The 13,758-nt window shown below is 65.9% G+C and overlaps 1 protein-coding gene across 6 annotated transcripts in view; it reads left to right on the top strand.

The window, feature by feature from the left end:
* The window catches only part of GRAMD4 (GRAM domain containing 4), a 74,826-nt gene extending 61,733 nt beyond the window's left edge, over positions 1–13,093 (top strand). For all 6 annotated transcript variants that reach the window (XM_045464518.1, XM_045464521.1, XM_045464520.1 and 3 more), the window contains 11 exons: positions 1,025–1,116; positions 2,020–2,068; positions 3,091–3,162; positions 3,609–3,652; positions 3,728–3,837; positions 5,369–5,523; positions 7,180–7,324; positions 8,001–8,094; positions 8,681–8,765; positions 9,605–9,673; positions 10,733–13,093. In XM_045464518.1, coding sequence (XP_045320474.1) covers positions 1,025–1,116; positions 2,020–2,068; positions 3,091–3,162; positions 3,609–3,652; positions 3,728–3,837; positions 5,369–5,523; positions 7,180–7,324; positions 8,001–8,094; positions 8,681–8,765; positions 9,605–9,673; positions 10,733–10,837 — 1,020 coding nt within the window. In that variant the 3' untranslated portion in view covers positions 10,838–13,093. The remainder of the gene's footprint in view (positions 1–1,024; positions 1,117–2,019; positions 2,069–3,090; positions 3,163–3,608; positions 3,653–3,727; positions 3,838–5,368; positions 5,524–7,179; positions 7,325–8,000; positions 8,095–8,680; positions 8,766–9,604; positions 9,674–10,732) is intronic.
* Positions 13,094–13,758: the final 665 nt, after the last annotated feature.

Here is a 13,758-nt window from a genome sequence, read left to right on the forward strand (position 1 = left end):
TCCTGGGCGAGTCGGGGAGAGGCTGGTGAGGAGGCTTGTCTGCCCAGGGGCGACCGAGCTCCCTCCCACTGGGCACCTGGGGCTGGGGGAGGCTCCTGGCCTGGGGGCCCAGCTGGGCCTCTGCGAGCCCAGTCCTGGGGAAGGGGTGGGAGAGCAGCAGGCCGGCATCGCGGGCTGCTCTGGGCAAAGGGGACTCGGCCCCCCGGCCCGAATCGTCCTGTCGTAGCTGGCCCCAGCCCCGCGCAAGGAGACCCTCCCATCATTGGCAGGGGGACACAGGCCACCCATCTGCCTGCCAGGCACCGTGGCCAGAGAGGGGCAGCCCCATCTCTGCATTTTGGAAGGTTCTGAGGCTGCCCTAAAGCCCACAGCCCGGTGCCAGCTCCGGGGGGAGAAGGGCATTTTGCTCCTTTACAGAGAATAGGACTCGGACGCGGGGCCCCGGCCCCGCCTTCATCCCCCTTCACAGGAGGCTCCCCCCTCACAGGCCCTTTGCCCCACGAGGCCTTTGATAGTGGTCCTGCCTGTGTGTTATCACCAAGAGACGTGCCCGCCATTCAGGCCCTCCTTCCTGGCCTCCTGTGCCTGAAACCCCCTGCGCTCCACTCTCTGCCCTGTCTGAACGTCTGTTGTGTGCCAGGCACGTGGCACGTCGTGGGCTCTCAGCCAGCGGTCGGCCACCTCGCCTGGCCGTGCCGAGTCCTGGCGGGGCTTCGAGCTCTTCCCGGGGGAGCCGCACCTGGGGCCGGCAGGGACCCGTGCCCATCCCGGGCCACGTCCGGTAGCTGCCTCCCCGGGGCGCCCCCTCCCTGCACACCCAGAGCGGCCCTTGGTGCCACCCCTGGGAACCCCTGCTGAGAAAGCAGCTCTTCCCGGGGCCTCCCCGTCACGCACTCCCTCCTTTGGAGAGCCGCTGGGGGCCTGGGCGCCCACCTCCCATCGTGGCCTGGCGGGGCGGGGGGGCGGGGGGAAGGAGGAGGGGGTGGCCTGTCCGGGTGCCTGACCGTCTCCCTCCTACCCGCAGGTGTACATGAATGCCGTGTGGCATGGCTGGGCCATCCCCATGTTCTTATTTCTAGCAATTCTGAGGTTATCCCTCAATTACCTCATAGCCAGGTGAGCGTGCTGGTTTGCCCGTGTACGTGAAGGTGCCGTCTCCCTGCGCTGGGGCCGCCTCGCACACAGGTGTCTGGGGGTAGTCCTGTGAAGGGGCGGGGCTCCCGAGCCCCCAGGAGGATGCCCGCCCCCACCCGGCTCGCTGGAGCCGCGGCGGGTGATTTTCGAGCTCCCCGGCGGCTCTTCCGGAAGGCCGGCGGGTGCCCGCGGGCAGCTGCCCCCGCTCAGGGATGGTAGCCCAGGAGCCTTGATGGGGCTGCAGAGTCTTTGTGCCCTGGGGGAGGGGGGCGGTCCTGGCATTCAGAGTGAGGGTCCTTGCAATCGCCAGCCCCAAGCAACATGCCCTTGTGAGCACCTTCTGGGGGCTCGGTCGGGATGCCCCCCGTCCCCAGGCTGCCTGGTGTGTCTGGACATGCGGTTGCCCCAGCAGTGAACGTCCCTCCAGAGGAGAGCCCCCGTGTTCCAGATTTGTACGCAGCCGTTCAAAAGTTCACACTTCCGCATACGAGTGTTCCTAGCTGCATCTCGGTGCCTGCTTGAGTTGGTTCATTTGAAAATGTTTTTTGTAGGGAAGCAAATCTTTACGTACTCGTGAGGGCGTCCTCTGTGCCCAGGCGAGGCATGGTCAGCTAAAGTACTTGCTGTCACTGCTGTGGTGACTTACTTTGAAAGACCTGTCGCTTCTGGGCCCCCGGAGGAGGGGCCGGTGAGGGTGACCTTGAATTGTCCATTCTCAAGAGCCAGGGGGCAGCCCTGGTGGGCACGGCAGCAGACGGCAGAGGGTCTCCACAGCCCCTTCTGTCCCGCACTCCTTCCCGGTCGGGAGCACGGGGCTGGGGATCTGAGGTCCTCCCTCTAACGGCACCAGCTGTTAAAGGCCCGTGATTGTCTCCTCTTGACCAGGGGCTGGAGGATACAGTGGAGCATCGTGCCTGAAGTGTCCGAGCCCGTGGTAAGTCCTGGGAGGACAAAGGTCTCGGTCTCCACCCGGTCAGGCCTCGACCCGTTGGCAGTGTGGGTTCCCTGAGGCCTCCAGCAGCAGCTGTGTGGATGCCCTGGGGAGCCCTGCCTGGCAAGTCAAGGTCAGGGAGCGGAAAGCCAGCATCCCCCGGGCACAGAGCCCTGGACGGCCACACTATGACCCCTTGCCGGCCAACACCCCAAGTGCCCCTTGCCGGCCCAGGCTTGGCGGCCTGTCCTGACCCTTCCCAGCTGGGATGTGATCCGCTAGAGGGAGGTACGAAGGGGGCTGTCACGGTGTCTCCCTGGACCAGTGGACGTGTAGAGCAGGGATCAGCAAGCTCGCGGCCCTCCGTCTGATTTTATAAGTAAAGTTTTATTGGCGTGTAGCCATTCCCTTTCGTGTACACACTGCTGCGGATGCTTTGGGGCAGCAACGGCCGGGTTTAGTAGCTGTGGCAGGGACCGCGTGGCCCACGGAGCTACAGGTGTTTATTCCCTGGCTCGTTACAGAAAGTTCGCTGACCTGCTCCAGAGGGAGACGCTGGCCGTGGGGTGGAGCTGCAGGCATGGGCGGGAGCTGGCAGTAGGGCCGCTGGCTGCAGCGGTGCCACAGGGGTCAGGGCTCGGGGAGGGAGTCTCGGGGGCGGCCGGCCTGTGCCTGCTGGGCCCCGGTGCCCAGGACGCCCTTGGGAGGCTCTGGTTGAATGAGCTCAGACGAACAGGATGAGGTCAGCTCCGCCCCCCCCCCCCCCGCCTCAGTTTCCCTTACTGCAAAGTGAGGGGCGGAGGGCTCTGTGCACGTTTGAAGACAACCCGTCAAGGTGCGATCCCTGCCGCTGCCCACCGTCCTCCCGGGCACCAGAGTGGTGTCTGCCAGGCCAGCCAGCCCATGCCATGCGGGGGCAGCAGAGCGACCCTGTTCCCGGGGCTGGGAGGCCCCTGTGCTGTTCTTGTGACTCATCCCTCTGAGCTGCTCAGTTTCGGAGGAAATTCTCTCCCGTCTGGCTGCAGGAGCCTCCAAAGGAGGACCTGACTGTGTCTGAGAAGTTCCAGCTCGTCCTGGATGTCGCCCAGAAAGCCCAGGTACTTCCCCCTCTCGGGGTCCGGTCTGGGGGTGCCTCTGTGCCAGCATCGCCCAGCGGGGACCCGCAACGCCGCAGGCCTGGCTTGTCTGTTGTCAGCGGACCTGCCGTCAGCCTGCCCTTTGGCCCCGAGGCAGCACCCAAGACAACCCTGGTTGGCGGGAGGGCCCTCCCGGTCGAGGCTGTCGGCTGGCACCCCCTGGAGGGTGGAGCCCCTACCCGCCGGGCCCAGCTGTCTCCAGGAGGGGCGTGGCCCGGGACATCCGTGTCAGTGCGTCAGCCTGGGCTTTGCACTGGACCCGCCCCCCTGTCTTCGGCCCACGAGTGGCTGTGTCACCCGGCCATGGCCACACGGGGGCTAGACCTCTCTGGCCGGCCCGTGAACCCGGCCCTCCTGACGTGGCCGTGTGGACGGGGACCTGTTGTGATTGTGGCTTCTCCGCACAGAACCTCTTTGGCAAGATGGCCGACATCCTGGAAAAGATCAAGAAGTGAGTGATGGGCCCCCAGCCCGCGGCCTCGGGGGTGTGGCCCGCCCCCCGGCTGAGCCCCGCTCTCCCTTCCAGCCTGTTCATGTGGGTCCAGCCTGAGATCACGCAGAAGCTGTACGTCGCTCTGTGGGCCGCCTTCCTCGCCTCCTGCTTCTTCCCCTACCGCCTGGTGGGACTGGCCCTGGGTAAGGAGGCGCCTTGTCCCGGGTCGGGGGTGAGTGTGGCACAGGGTGCCCGGGCCGCTTCCCACCAGAGCGCGTGCCACGTGCCTCCCGGAGGCCAGCTGTTCGCGCTCACTGGCTTTCCTCCCTCTGGGCCTCATCCGATGGCTTCTCATGAGGCGTTTGCACTCGGGAGACACGAGGCCCATCGCACCCTAGACACATGGCGGTTGTTTCTTAAATCAAGCTCACACTCTACTCCCGAGGAGCTGGTAGACCCGAAGGCCCACAGGGGCCGCGCGGGGTCAGGCCGAGGGAAGAGAGACATAGGGCTGGGGGTGGGGGGGGTGTCGTGGGGAGCACCGGCCTCCGTCCTGTGCGGGGCAGAGGCTCGGGCAGAGGGTGAGGTTTCGGAGGTTTGTTTTGTGCGGGTCCAGAACAGCCCTTGGCCGGGGTGGAGCGGGGAGAGCACTGAGGGGCATGGGGCAGGCGGGAGGGCCGGGCCTGTGGGGCCTTGGGCTGTGGTGGGACCTGTGGATGGACGGGATGGTCAGGGCGGGGTCGGGGTTTGTGCCAAACTGCTGGGCAGGTGATACTGCTGTAAGTGAGGCACGAGGGATGGGGGGGGGCGGGGGGGGGCAGCTGGAGGTGGGGCGTTGAGGGTTTTAATTCCAGGGCGGGGCGTGTGCAGGATCCAGGCCACAGATCTGGATGTGCAGGACGTGGCCTTTGTCCGTATTTCAAACCGTGGGGTGGCAGGAGGACTTGAACCCCGCCATGGGTTCACTGGGACCCCTGCCCCCGGCCTCTGCAGGGCAGGGAGGAAGGTGTGGGTGGGTGTGGAGGCTGAGGCCGAGGCCATGGTCCTGAGGCTGCCCCTGGCCAGACACTGACTCCTGACCTGTCTCGGGCCTTAGGGTCCCTGGCCTAGAGCGGGCACCGGCCCGGCTACAGTGCACGGGTGGGGCTGGGTCCGAGCGGGGTCGTCGAACACAGCGGCCACGTGGTTCGGGGGTCTCGTGGAATGGGGGCCGTCCCCACCTGCCCGCGGCCCCCCAGCACGCCGCCGCAGCCCTGCTTTTTGGTTGGCGCTCTCCCTGCAGGCCTTGCCAGGAAAGCCAGGGCTGGCAGACGGCGTGGCCTTGGGGGAAGTGACTGGCACCAGCAAAAGTAAAATGCCCTCGGTGCCGTTTCTCAGGGGCCTGGGCCGGGGTGCGAACCCTCTGACCCCGAGTGGGAGCGGGCCCACTGGGTCAGAGGGCGGCAGGCCGGAGTGGGTCCCTGCGTGTCATTCTCGGGGGGTCGTAACTTGTTTGGGAGCTGGGTTGATTGGCAGCAGCCGGAGTGGACCCCCCTTCGGCTGGGGTCTCCTGGCCCTCTTGCTTCTCCTGCCCTGCGCCAGCACCCCCCCCCCCCCCCGGGTTCTGCGAGGCCCTCCGTGTGCCCTGGCGCTCTGTCCTCCGCGGGCCGGGGTGCGGGGCCGCCGTGCCGAGGGGACGGACGTGGCCACGGTCCCGGTCCCGGGTGGGATGGGACTGTGTCTTCCCGTCCCCAGGACTCTACGCCGGAATCAAGTTTTTCCTCATCGATTTTATCTTCAAACGCTGCCCGAGACTGCGAGCCAAATACGACACCCCCTACATCATCTGGAGGAGCCTGCCCACCGACCCGCAGCTCAAGGAGCGTTCCAACGCCGCCGTGTCTCGCCGGGTAGGCCGGGCTCGGGCCGCGGCTCCCAGGCCCCCCCGCTTGCCGCTCCCCGTGCACGGGGAGGCCAGCGTCTGTCCCGTGGGACAGTGGGGCTGTGGGGATTTCCCTGCCACCCGGCACTGCTCTTTCGGACGGCCCACGAGCCCCGGGGTTGGAGGCCCCCACCCGCCGCAGGGCCCCTCAGGACCCCTCCCACAGACTTGAGCCAGGCGCGCCCCCGGGCCAAGGGCAGGCGCAGTACAGGGTGTTGGTCGCGGCTACCCAGAGCCTGGGGGCCTTGGGAGGAGGGACCCCTGGGGGCTGCTGTCCAGCCCTTCCGTTCCCGGCTCTGAGGCTCAGGCCTACCTCGTGCCCATATGCCAGTACCAGGCCTGTTCTCGTTCACGGTGGAAGGCGTTTGTGGGTGTTGGGCCCTGCGTCCCAAGTCGGGGCACAGAGGACCAGCTGGCCTAGGTGTTCTCCTCTGTCTCGGACGAGGGGGGGACGTTCAGGGTCTCGGGGAGGTCTGGGAAGCCTTCCTGAAGGAGGGGACTTGGGTTTCTGAGTCTTGTGTGTAAGTGTCCTCTGAGGAGAAGGTGTCTGGTGACCCGCTGATGGGAGGGGAGCTCTGGGTCAGTGTGGGTCAGGCTCTAGGACAGCAACGCCTGTTGGGAGCCCGGGCTCCTTATTAGGGGTGAAGCTTGTGTGTGTACGAGCAGCTGAGCCAGCAGACAGGCCCCGGTTGTGGGGGTGAGGGTGAGGCGGGCAGCCTGGCTCCCCGAGGGCATGGGAGGAGACGAGGGGTTCGTCCTAGCCCTGGGGTGGTTGGGGAGAAAAGGCCTTCATGGGGGTCAAGACCACTTAGTGCTGACCAGTGTCCCGAGAGAGTGAGGGGAGCCAGGGGGCGGGTTCCCTGGAGGAAGGGGGACCCCACCGGGGTGTCCGTGTGTGGCTGCTTGCGGCTCTGCTCAACCTCCGTGTTTGTGACCTCACGTCACGGGGACCCCCTTTTTCTCTCGCTCCCACGTGTGTCTGTTGTCTCCTCTCTGGCCAGCCGCCAGGGCACGACTGGGTACGGTGTCCGTGTGGAAGCTGTGTCGTGACCATTTGACTTTTTTTTTTAATTTTTTTTTTTAACGTTTATTTATTTTGAGACAGAGACAGAACATGAACGGGGGAGGGTCAGAGAGAGGGAGACACAGAATCTGAAACAGGCTCCACGCTCTGAGCTGTCCGCACAGAGCCTGACGCGGGGCTCGAACTCACGGACCGCGAGATCATGACCTGAGCCGAAGTCGGACGCTCAACCGACCGAGCCACCCAGGCGCCCCACCATTTGACTTTTTAATGTTGCTTTCAGTGGCCTGTCCCTCAACCATGTCCCGTTTCTGAAATGTGGAGAATGGGTTGCGTGCGCTAGGGACGGGCTCAGCTTGGCCTTCAGGAGTGGGGACCCTGCTGGGGAGACGGGGGGTCTCCCCGCTGTGGTGGGGCTGTTCTGCCCTCGCGGGGTGAGGGGTGGCCCCTGGAGGGGCTCTTAGGGGGACCGCACTCCCCCATCTGGGCACACGTGGCTGTGCCTCCTGTACGATGACAGCCGGCAAGGACAGGGGGCTGCGCGCGCCTCAGTCCCTGCCGACCCGGCGTGGCTGATGGGCACGCGTGTGCCCTCGGCAGCTGCAGACGGCCTCCTCGCGGAGCTACGTGTCCAGCGCACCTGCTGGCCTGAGCAAGGATGAGGACACCGGTCGCTTCCATGGTACCAAGAAGGGCAATTTCCACGAGATCTTTAACCTGACGGAGAACGAGCGGCCACTGGCGGGTATGTGCGCGGAGTCTGTGACCCGCCCTGGCCTGGGCGGGGGGGCGGGAGGGGGGGCGGTTGGCCCCTATGCTGGGGGCCCTCGGCAGGGACAGCCCCGGGGGCTCGGAGGGCTGCTCTGGGTGGGCAGGCGGGAGAGCCGGGTGTGCTCCTGGCCCACACGGGGCCCCCCCTTTCCCGCGGCAGATGGTTTAGCAGCAGAAATCCAGGGGGTCCCCCAGAGCGCGGCTCAGAGCCGTCCCCAGTTTGAGCGTCACCTGTGCTGCCCCGGCTCGCCCTGGCCGTGACCTGTCTGGAGAGCCGTGTGGTGGGAGGCAGCTGGGGGCACTGGTCCCTGGTCAGCCTCCCAGGAAGGGCCTGCCCTGAACTCCTGACCCGGTGGGCGCCCAGGGAGCTGGGTTCTAGAACTGCCTGGCGGTCTGTAGCGTGTGGTGACCAGCTGTGGAAGAAAGCCCTGAGACCCGACTTTTGACCTCCTCCTGGCCCCTCGTCCTGCAGACCCAGGATTTGCAAACGTGCTTGCCAGGAAGGCGGGGGTGGGGGGGCGCCCTGCCTTCCTCCCGGGGCATTACCCGGTGGCGGGGAGCGTGTGTCGGTGCGTCTGTGGAAAGCCCGGGGTGACGGGCTCCCACGGTGAGTGGGAGGAGGAGGTCACGGTCACTTTCGTCCCCGCTAGTGTGCGAGAACGGCTGGCGCTGCTGCCTGATTAACCGGGACCGGAAGATGCCCACAGACTACATCCGCAACGGGGTCCTGTACGTGACGGAGAAGTGAGTGCCTCCGGGGACTGGGCCGCGGCCGCGCGGCGCTGGGTGCCGGGCCTCGAGTGGCGGGCCCGCGGCTTCACTTGCTCTGCTTTCGGGGAAAGGCTTTGCTTCTCCCCGAGAACGAGACCGGACAGACAGCTTACCCCTGGGGGTCGGGGGGGGGGGGGCCTCCGCCAGGTGTAGGGGCGGGAAGAGGGGCTCCGGGGTGGGATCTGTTGTCAGCCCCGCGGGCCCTCGGCCGTCCTGCCCCCGCACTCACGGCCTCGGCCACGGGCCACGCCTCCCTCTCTGCCCCTCGCTGAAGGAACGGGCCTCGGGGACATTCTTGGTTCTGGTTGGACAGCGCGAGGATGCCTGACATCCTTCTGACGTCAGCCAGGTTCCGTGTAGGGCGGTGGGTTTAGTCTGTAAAAACTGAAACTCTCTCTCTAAAAGGGAGGTTTTCTGTAAAAGGCCAGTGCACGGTGACAGGTGGGAGGGGCCCTCTGGGGGTCGCCCTCGCCCCCTGGGGACCGTGGTGGCGGCAGCCTGGACGGGGCATCCCCGGTCGGTTGCTGGGTTACGCCCCTGTTTCTTTCTCCCCCGGTAGTTACCTGTGCTTCGAAAGCTCCAAATCTGGTTCTTCCAAGAGGAACAAAGTCATCAAGCTGGTGGACATCACAGACATCCAGAAGGTCGGTTGGGCCCCCTCCTCCCTTCTCCTCGGCCCCTCCCGCGTCAGGAAGAGGAGGGCCGTAGGGCCGTGAAGCGGCTGGGCTCACAGCGCCAGGCTGGTGCCAGCAGGGAGCTTTGCTGGCCTCGTTCCTGGCCACGGCAGGGCTCCCCTTCTGGAAGGCCTCCACGCAGAGCCCCCTGGGCCCCCGTCAGCGTCCGTGTGCCACGACGGGCCTCTCCCACCTCCTCACGGGTCTGCGCCGGGCGCTCTCCCCCGGATGGGTCAGGCGAGCACGGCAGGGTGGGTCCCAGGTCAGGCCCCTGGGCCCCTGGAGCCACTGTGTATCTGCCCCGAGATGCTCCCCCTGCCTCGAGCGTTTCCTCAGCCAGTTTCCCTCGGGTGTGGTCACGTGGCGTGGGCGGGGTGCGTGTGGTCCCCGGGGAGGGCCCGACGCACGCCCTTGGCGGGGCCGGCCGGGCCCACCTGCTCCCCGTCTCCAGGGTCTCAGCGCGTAGGACACGGGCCAGCCCGGGCTGTGGGGTGGACCCGGGCTCGTTGGTGTGTCAGGGGCACCCCGCTGGCTGTTGGGGCCCTGGGCCCTCCGCGCCTCCCCGCTGGGGCGTTCCGCTCGTGCGGTGCCCTGTAGGGAGACCCTGTGTCGCTTGGGCCCTTCCGGGAGGGGGCGGGAGGGGGCGTTCGCAGGTCTGGGTTCTCAGTCACGAGGTCCGTCTGTGTTCTTGTGGCCAGGAAGGCCGGGGCTCCGTGGGGCTTGGTGTCCGTGGGCCCCGGGGCATGGGGACAGGCTTGGCCCTGGTCCTGGGCGGGGCCCGTGGTGACAGTGTGCTGTCGTCCCCTCAGTACAAGGTCCTCTCTGTCCTCCCGGGGTCAGGCATGGGGATTGCCGTGTCAACGCCATCAACCCAGAAAGTAAGTGCTGGGTGGGAAGCTGGGGAGCCTGGGGTGGGCCGGGGACTGCGGCCTTAAGGGGCCTGAGGGGCGCCCCCCTTCCTTCCCTCCCTCCCTCCCCCCTCCCTCCCTGTCTCCCTCCCTCCCTCCCTCCCTCCCTCCCTCTTTCCCTCCCTCCCTCCTTCCCTCCCTCCCTCTTTCCCTCCCTCCTTCCTTCCCTCCTTCCCTCCCTCCCTCCTTCCTTCCCTCCTTCCCTCCCTCCCTCTTTCCCTCCCTCTCTCCCTCCCTCCCTCCCTCCCTCTCTCCCTCCCTCCCTCCCTCCTTCCCTCCCTCCCTTTCCCTCCCTCCTTCCTTCCCTCCTTCCCTCCCTCCCTCTTTCCCTCCCTCTCTCCCTCCCTCCCTCCCTCCCTCTCTCCCTCCCTCCCTCCCTCCTTCCCTCCCTCCCTTTCCCTCCCTCCTTCCTTCCCTCCTTCCCTCCCTCCCTCCTTCCTTCCCTCCTTCCCTCCCTCCCTCTTTCCCTCCCTCCCTCCCTCCCTCCCTCCTTCCATCCCTCCTTCTCTCCCTCCTTCCTTCTCTCCTTCCATCCCTCCTTCTCTCCCTCCTTCCTTCCCTCCTTCCCTCCCTCCCTCATTCCCTCCCTCCCTCCCTCCCTCCTTCCATCCCTCCTTCTCTCCCTCCTTCCTTCTCTCCTTCCATCCCTCTTTCTCTCCCTCCTTTCTTCCCTCCTTCCCTCCCTCCCTCCTTCCTTCCCTCCCTCCCTCCCTCCTTCCTTCCCTCCCTCCCTCCCTCCCTCCCTCCCTCCCTCCCTCCCTCCCTCCTTCCCTCCCCACGGCTGCAGGAGCCCTACTGCTCTCTCCGGTGTGGGTCAGGTGGGGGCTGAGGCCCGCAGCGGGGGAGGGTGAGCCGGGGGTCCCCCCGAAGGCCAGGAGCCCGGCCTCTGGGTGGAGGGGGGGGTCTGCCCTTGAGCACCAGACCCTGAGGGGCTCTGCTAGGACCTGGCCTGGGGCCAGGCAGGGCCTGTGTTGGGGGCGGTCCTCCTGGCTGCGTGCCGGGTCACCCACCGCCTTTCCTCCCCGCCAGCCGCTGGTGTTTGGTGCCATGGTGCATAGAGACGAGGCCTTCGAGACCATTTTCAGCCAGTACATGAAGATCACAGCAGCAGCCGCGTCTGGTAGTGACAGCTAGTGTCCGTTCTTCCGGGATTTGCTGGAAGGTTTTTTGTCGTTGTTCTCTTTGGTTTCTTGTTTGTCCGTTTGTTTTTTTTAACAATTTGATAGTGGAAAAACTTTGGACATCCTCCTGATCTTTTGCAATAATTCCCCTCGATCTGTGGTTTCTATTGTGTTTACCCTGCGTTTTACGGACCCTTCACGCAGGGGTTGGGGCCCGCAGACAGCGCCAGCCCATCTGACGGGTGAGGCGTGTCCCACGACCGTGTGGACACGGAGGCAGGGGATCATCGGAGGCCCGCGGAACAGAGGACACGCAGGACGCGCCGGCCCCAGCCACCGCCAAGCGCAGCGGCTGTTTCTGAGCCCCCGCCTGGCCAGAGCCCCCGCGCCAGCCGCGCACCCAGCCCTCCGGAGGCTGAAGCTCTTCCACACCAGAAGCCATAGCTAAGGAACAAGCACTCCCTCCTCCTGGGGGTGAAGGACGTCGGTGACGAGCAGCTCAGAGGCCCCTTCACCGATCGCCGGAACGGGTGTTGCACTTTCCTCTGGCGAGACCCCTAGCCGCGCGTCCTCAGGGCGAGATCTGGGCCGGGGGTGCGGCCCCGTCCGGCTTCAGCTCTGTGCTGCCCTTCGTGGGGGAAGCGAGGCTGGCTGGGCCGGGGCCCCCCACCCCCACCCCGTCCTGATGAGCCGCCGGGAGTCCCGGGCGTGGTAACCGATGAGGATACAGAGTGATGTGCCGTAGAAGCGCATCTTTTTAACGCTTTGCCCTTTGGAGAGCCCCGCAGAACGCGTCCCAAGCCCTTTGGGGGCACCCCAAGCCGTGGTTGCTGTCAGATGGATATCAGCCGCTGCGTGGCTGGCGCTGGCCTCCGGAAGAGGGAGGGGGTTCTGGGGTGGGTGGGGGCGGACAGGAGCGGCCGGTCCCCCCGGGGAGCCGTACGGGGATGCTCCGGAGGGCACCGGCTCGGGGGAGTGGCCGTGAGCGGAGCCCGGAGGTTTGGGGCCGGGCGGCCTGCACCCCTGACGTCCGACGGTGTCCTGGTGGGCACACAGCTGTGCTGGCACACACTCGGGGGGGTGAGGGTGAGCTGGCACCGGTCTGCCCCCCCCCCCCCCCCGACGCCTGGGGAAGCCAGCGCTCCTGTGGCGGAGGCCGGGGGCGGGGGTGGTGCCGTGTGGGGACAGGCCTGTGACGTCTGTGAAGGACAGGCTGAGATCGTGGCGGTCAGCGTACTTCCGACTCGACTACTCCAGCTCCTTGGCTTGTCCTGAGTCCTTTTGGGTGTCACTGGGATTGTTTTTTGAAGAAACAGAAGATTATATTTTTTACAGAGAGCAAGCTGTTTTTCTTATTTTTGTATCATTTTTCAGATGTAATTTTTACCTTTGCTCTAATCCTAATTTGCTGGTTTGGGTGAGACCCGGTGGCATCGCTCACGTCCCCCCCGCTTCCCGGGGGACCGTAGGGCCACGCTCCAGGGCCCGGGCAGCGCCTCCGGGGGGCCCAGCCGACCAGCCTGATGAAGCACACCCCCGACCCAGTCGGTGAGATCTGAGGGCGCCCGTGGCACCCGCCAGCTCCGGCCGTGCTGTTGGCGGGACCCTGCGGGCCGCCCTTCCGTAACAATGGAGGCAGAGCCCGCCGTAAACCTTGGCTTTGGCTGCCACACAGCTGGACCGGCTCTCGTGGCCCCGTGGAGGTTTAGGGCACACCTGGGGACCCCACCCCCTCCCGGCAGATCGTCCCTCAGTGCCCGAGGCACATGGGGACAGGCTGCAGGGTGATCCCCGGGGCCGCCAAGGGTGGCCTGTCCACGGGGTGGCCTCGCCCTCTTCGGCAGAGGGGGTGGTTTGGTTTGAGTCCCTTTTGAGGAGAAAGGGAGATGAAAACTGACCACGTGCCGAGCGCGGCCCCAGGGGGCACCGGGTTCTGTGGGCGCCCAGGCCCCGCAGGGAGGAAGGTGGGCCCGCCGTGGGCTCCGGGCCTCCTGGCAGAGCGAGCCGTCGTTTCTATCGAATTGTGTAAATCTGGGCAGATACTGCGTTTCTATGACTGATCACTGAACTAGAAGGAATGTTACATTTTCTACGTCTGAAGCTTGAGTCTATTTTGGATCTGTAAATAGTCGTTACTGCTGTCATTTTTGTTCAACGAAAGGATTGTACTGTATGAAGAACCAATGAAAAATCCCCTGTAACATTTTTTTAAGAAAACTTTGTTTGTTTAAAGAAGTCTTGTATAAATTATAATTTTTATTTAAATAAACCTGACGTGCTTTGTGCTCAGGGGCGCGGTGGGGGCGGGAAGGGGGGTGTGCTTGGCTTTCCTGGCAGGGCTCGAGTGCGTCACAGGCAGCGGGAGCCCAGGAATCCCGCGGCCACCAGGGCACTGGAGGGTACTGGGGTTTGGGGCTCCACAGCTGTCTTGGTGACCGCGGGGGGTGAGGTGGGTGCCCGGGGAGCAGGCTGTGGGATGGGGCCACGAAGGAGGGTCCCAGGGGCCCGTGGACATCGAGGAGCTGGGGGGAGCAGGGAGCAGGGCCCCACGTTCTAGAGGGAGACTGTAGGCCAGTGGGGCCGGCAGCTTGCAGGTTGGGGCGTCCCGGGCCTGGCAGTGGGTGGTGGGTGGGTGGTGGGACCCGGGTGGCAGTGGGTGGTGGGACCATCACTGCAGGGCTGCGGGGGAGCCTGGGGAAGGAACGGAAGCGGCGCCTCGGGTTTGGGGTGCAGGCCCCGGCCCCACCTGGGCGTGACCTCACTGGGAGGGGTGGGCGTCTCTGGGGCCCTCCCCTGGGGTCTGAGGCTGAGAGGTGGGGGGACTTGAGGACCCCGGGCAGAGGGATCCCCAGTGGCACCTGTGGCTTGGCCGATCCAGACACTGACCCTGGAGACAGAGGGATGCAGGAACCGGGCCGACTTCTGAACCCGCCG

The sequence above is a fragment of the Leopardus geoffroyi genome, chromosome B4 (assembly GCF_018350155.1).
Source record: "Leopardus geoffroyi isolate Oge1 chromosome B4, O.geoffroyi_Oge1_pat1.0, whole genome shotgun sequence".
Classification (NCBI taxonomy): domain Eukaryota; kingdom Metazoa; phylum Chordata; class Mammalia; order Carnivora; family Felidae; genus Leopardus; species Leopardus geoffroyi.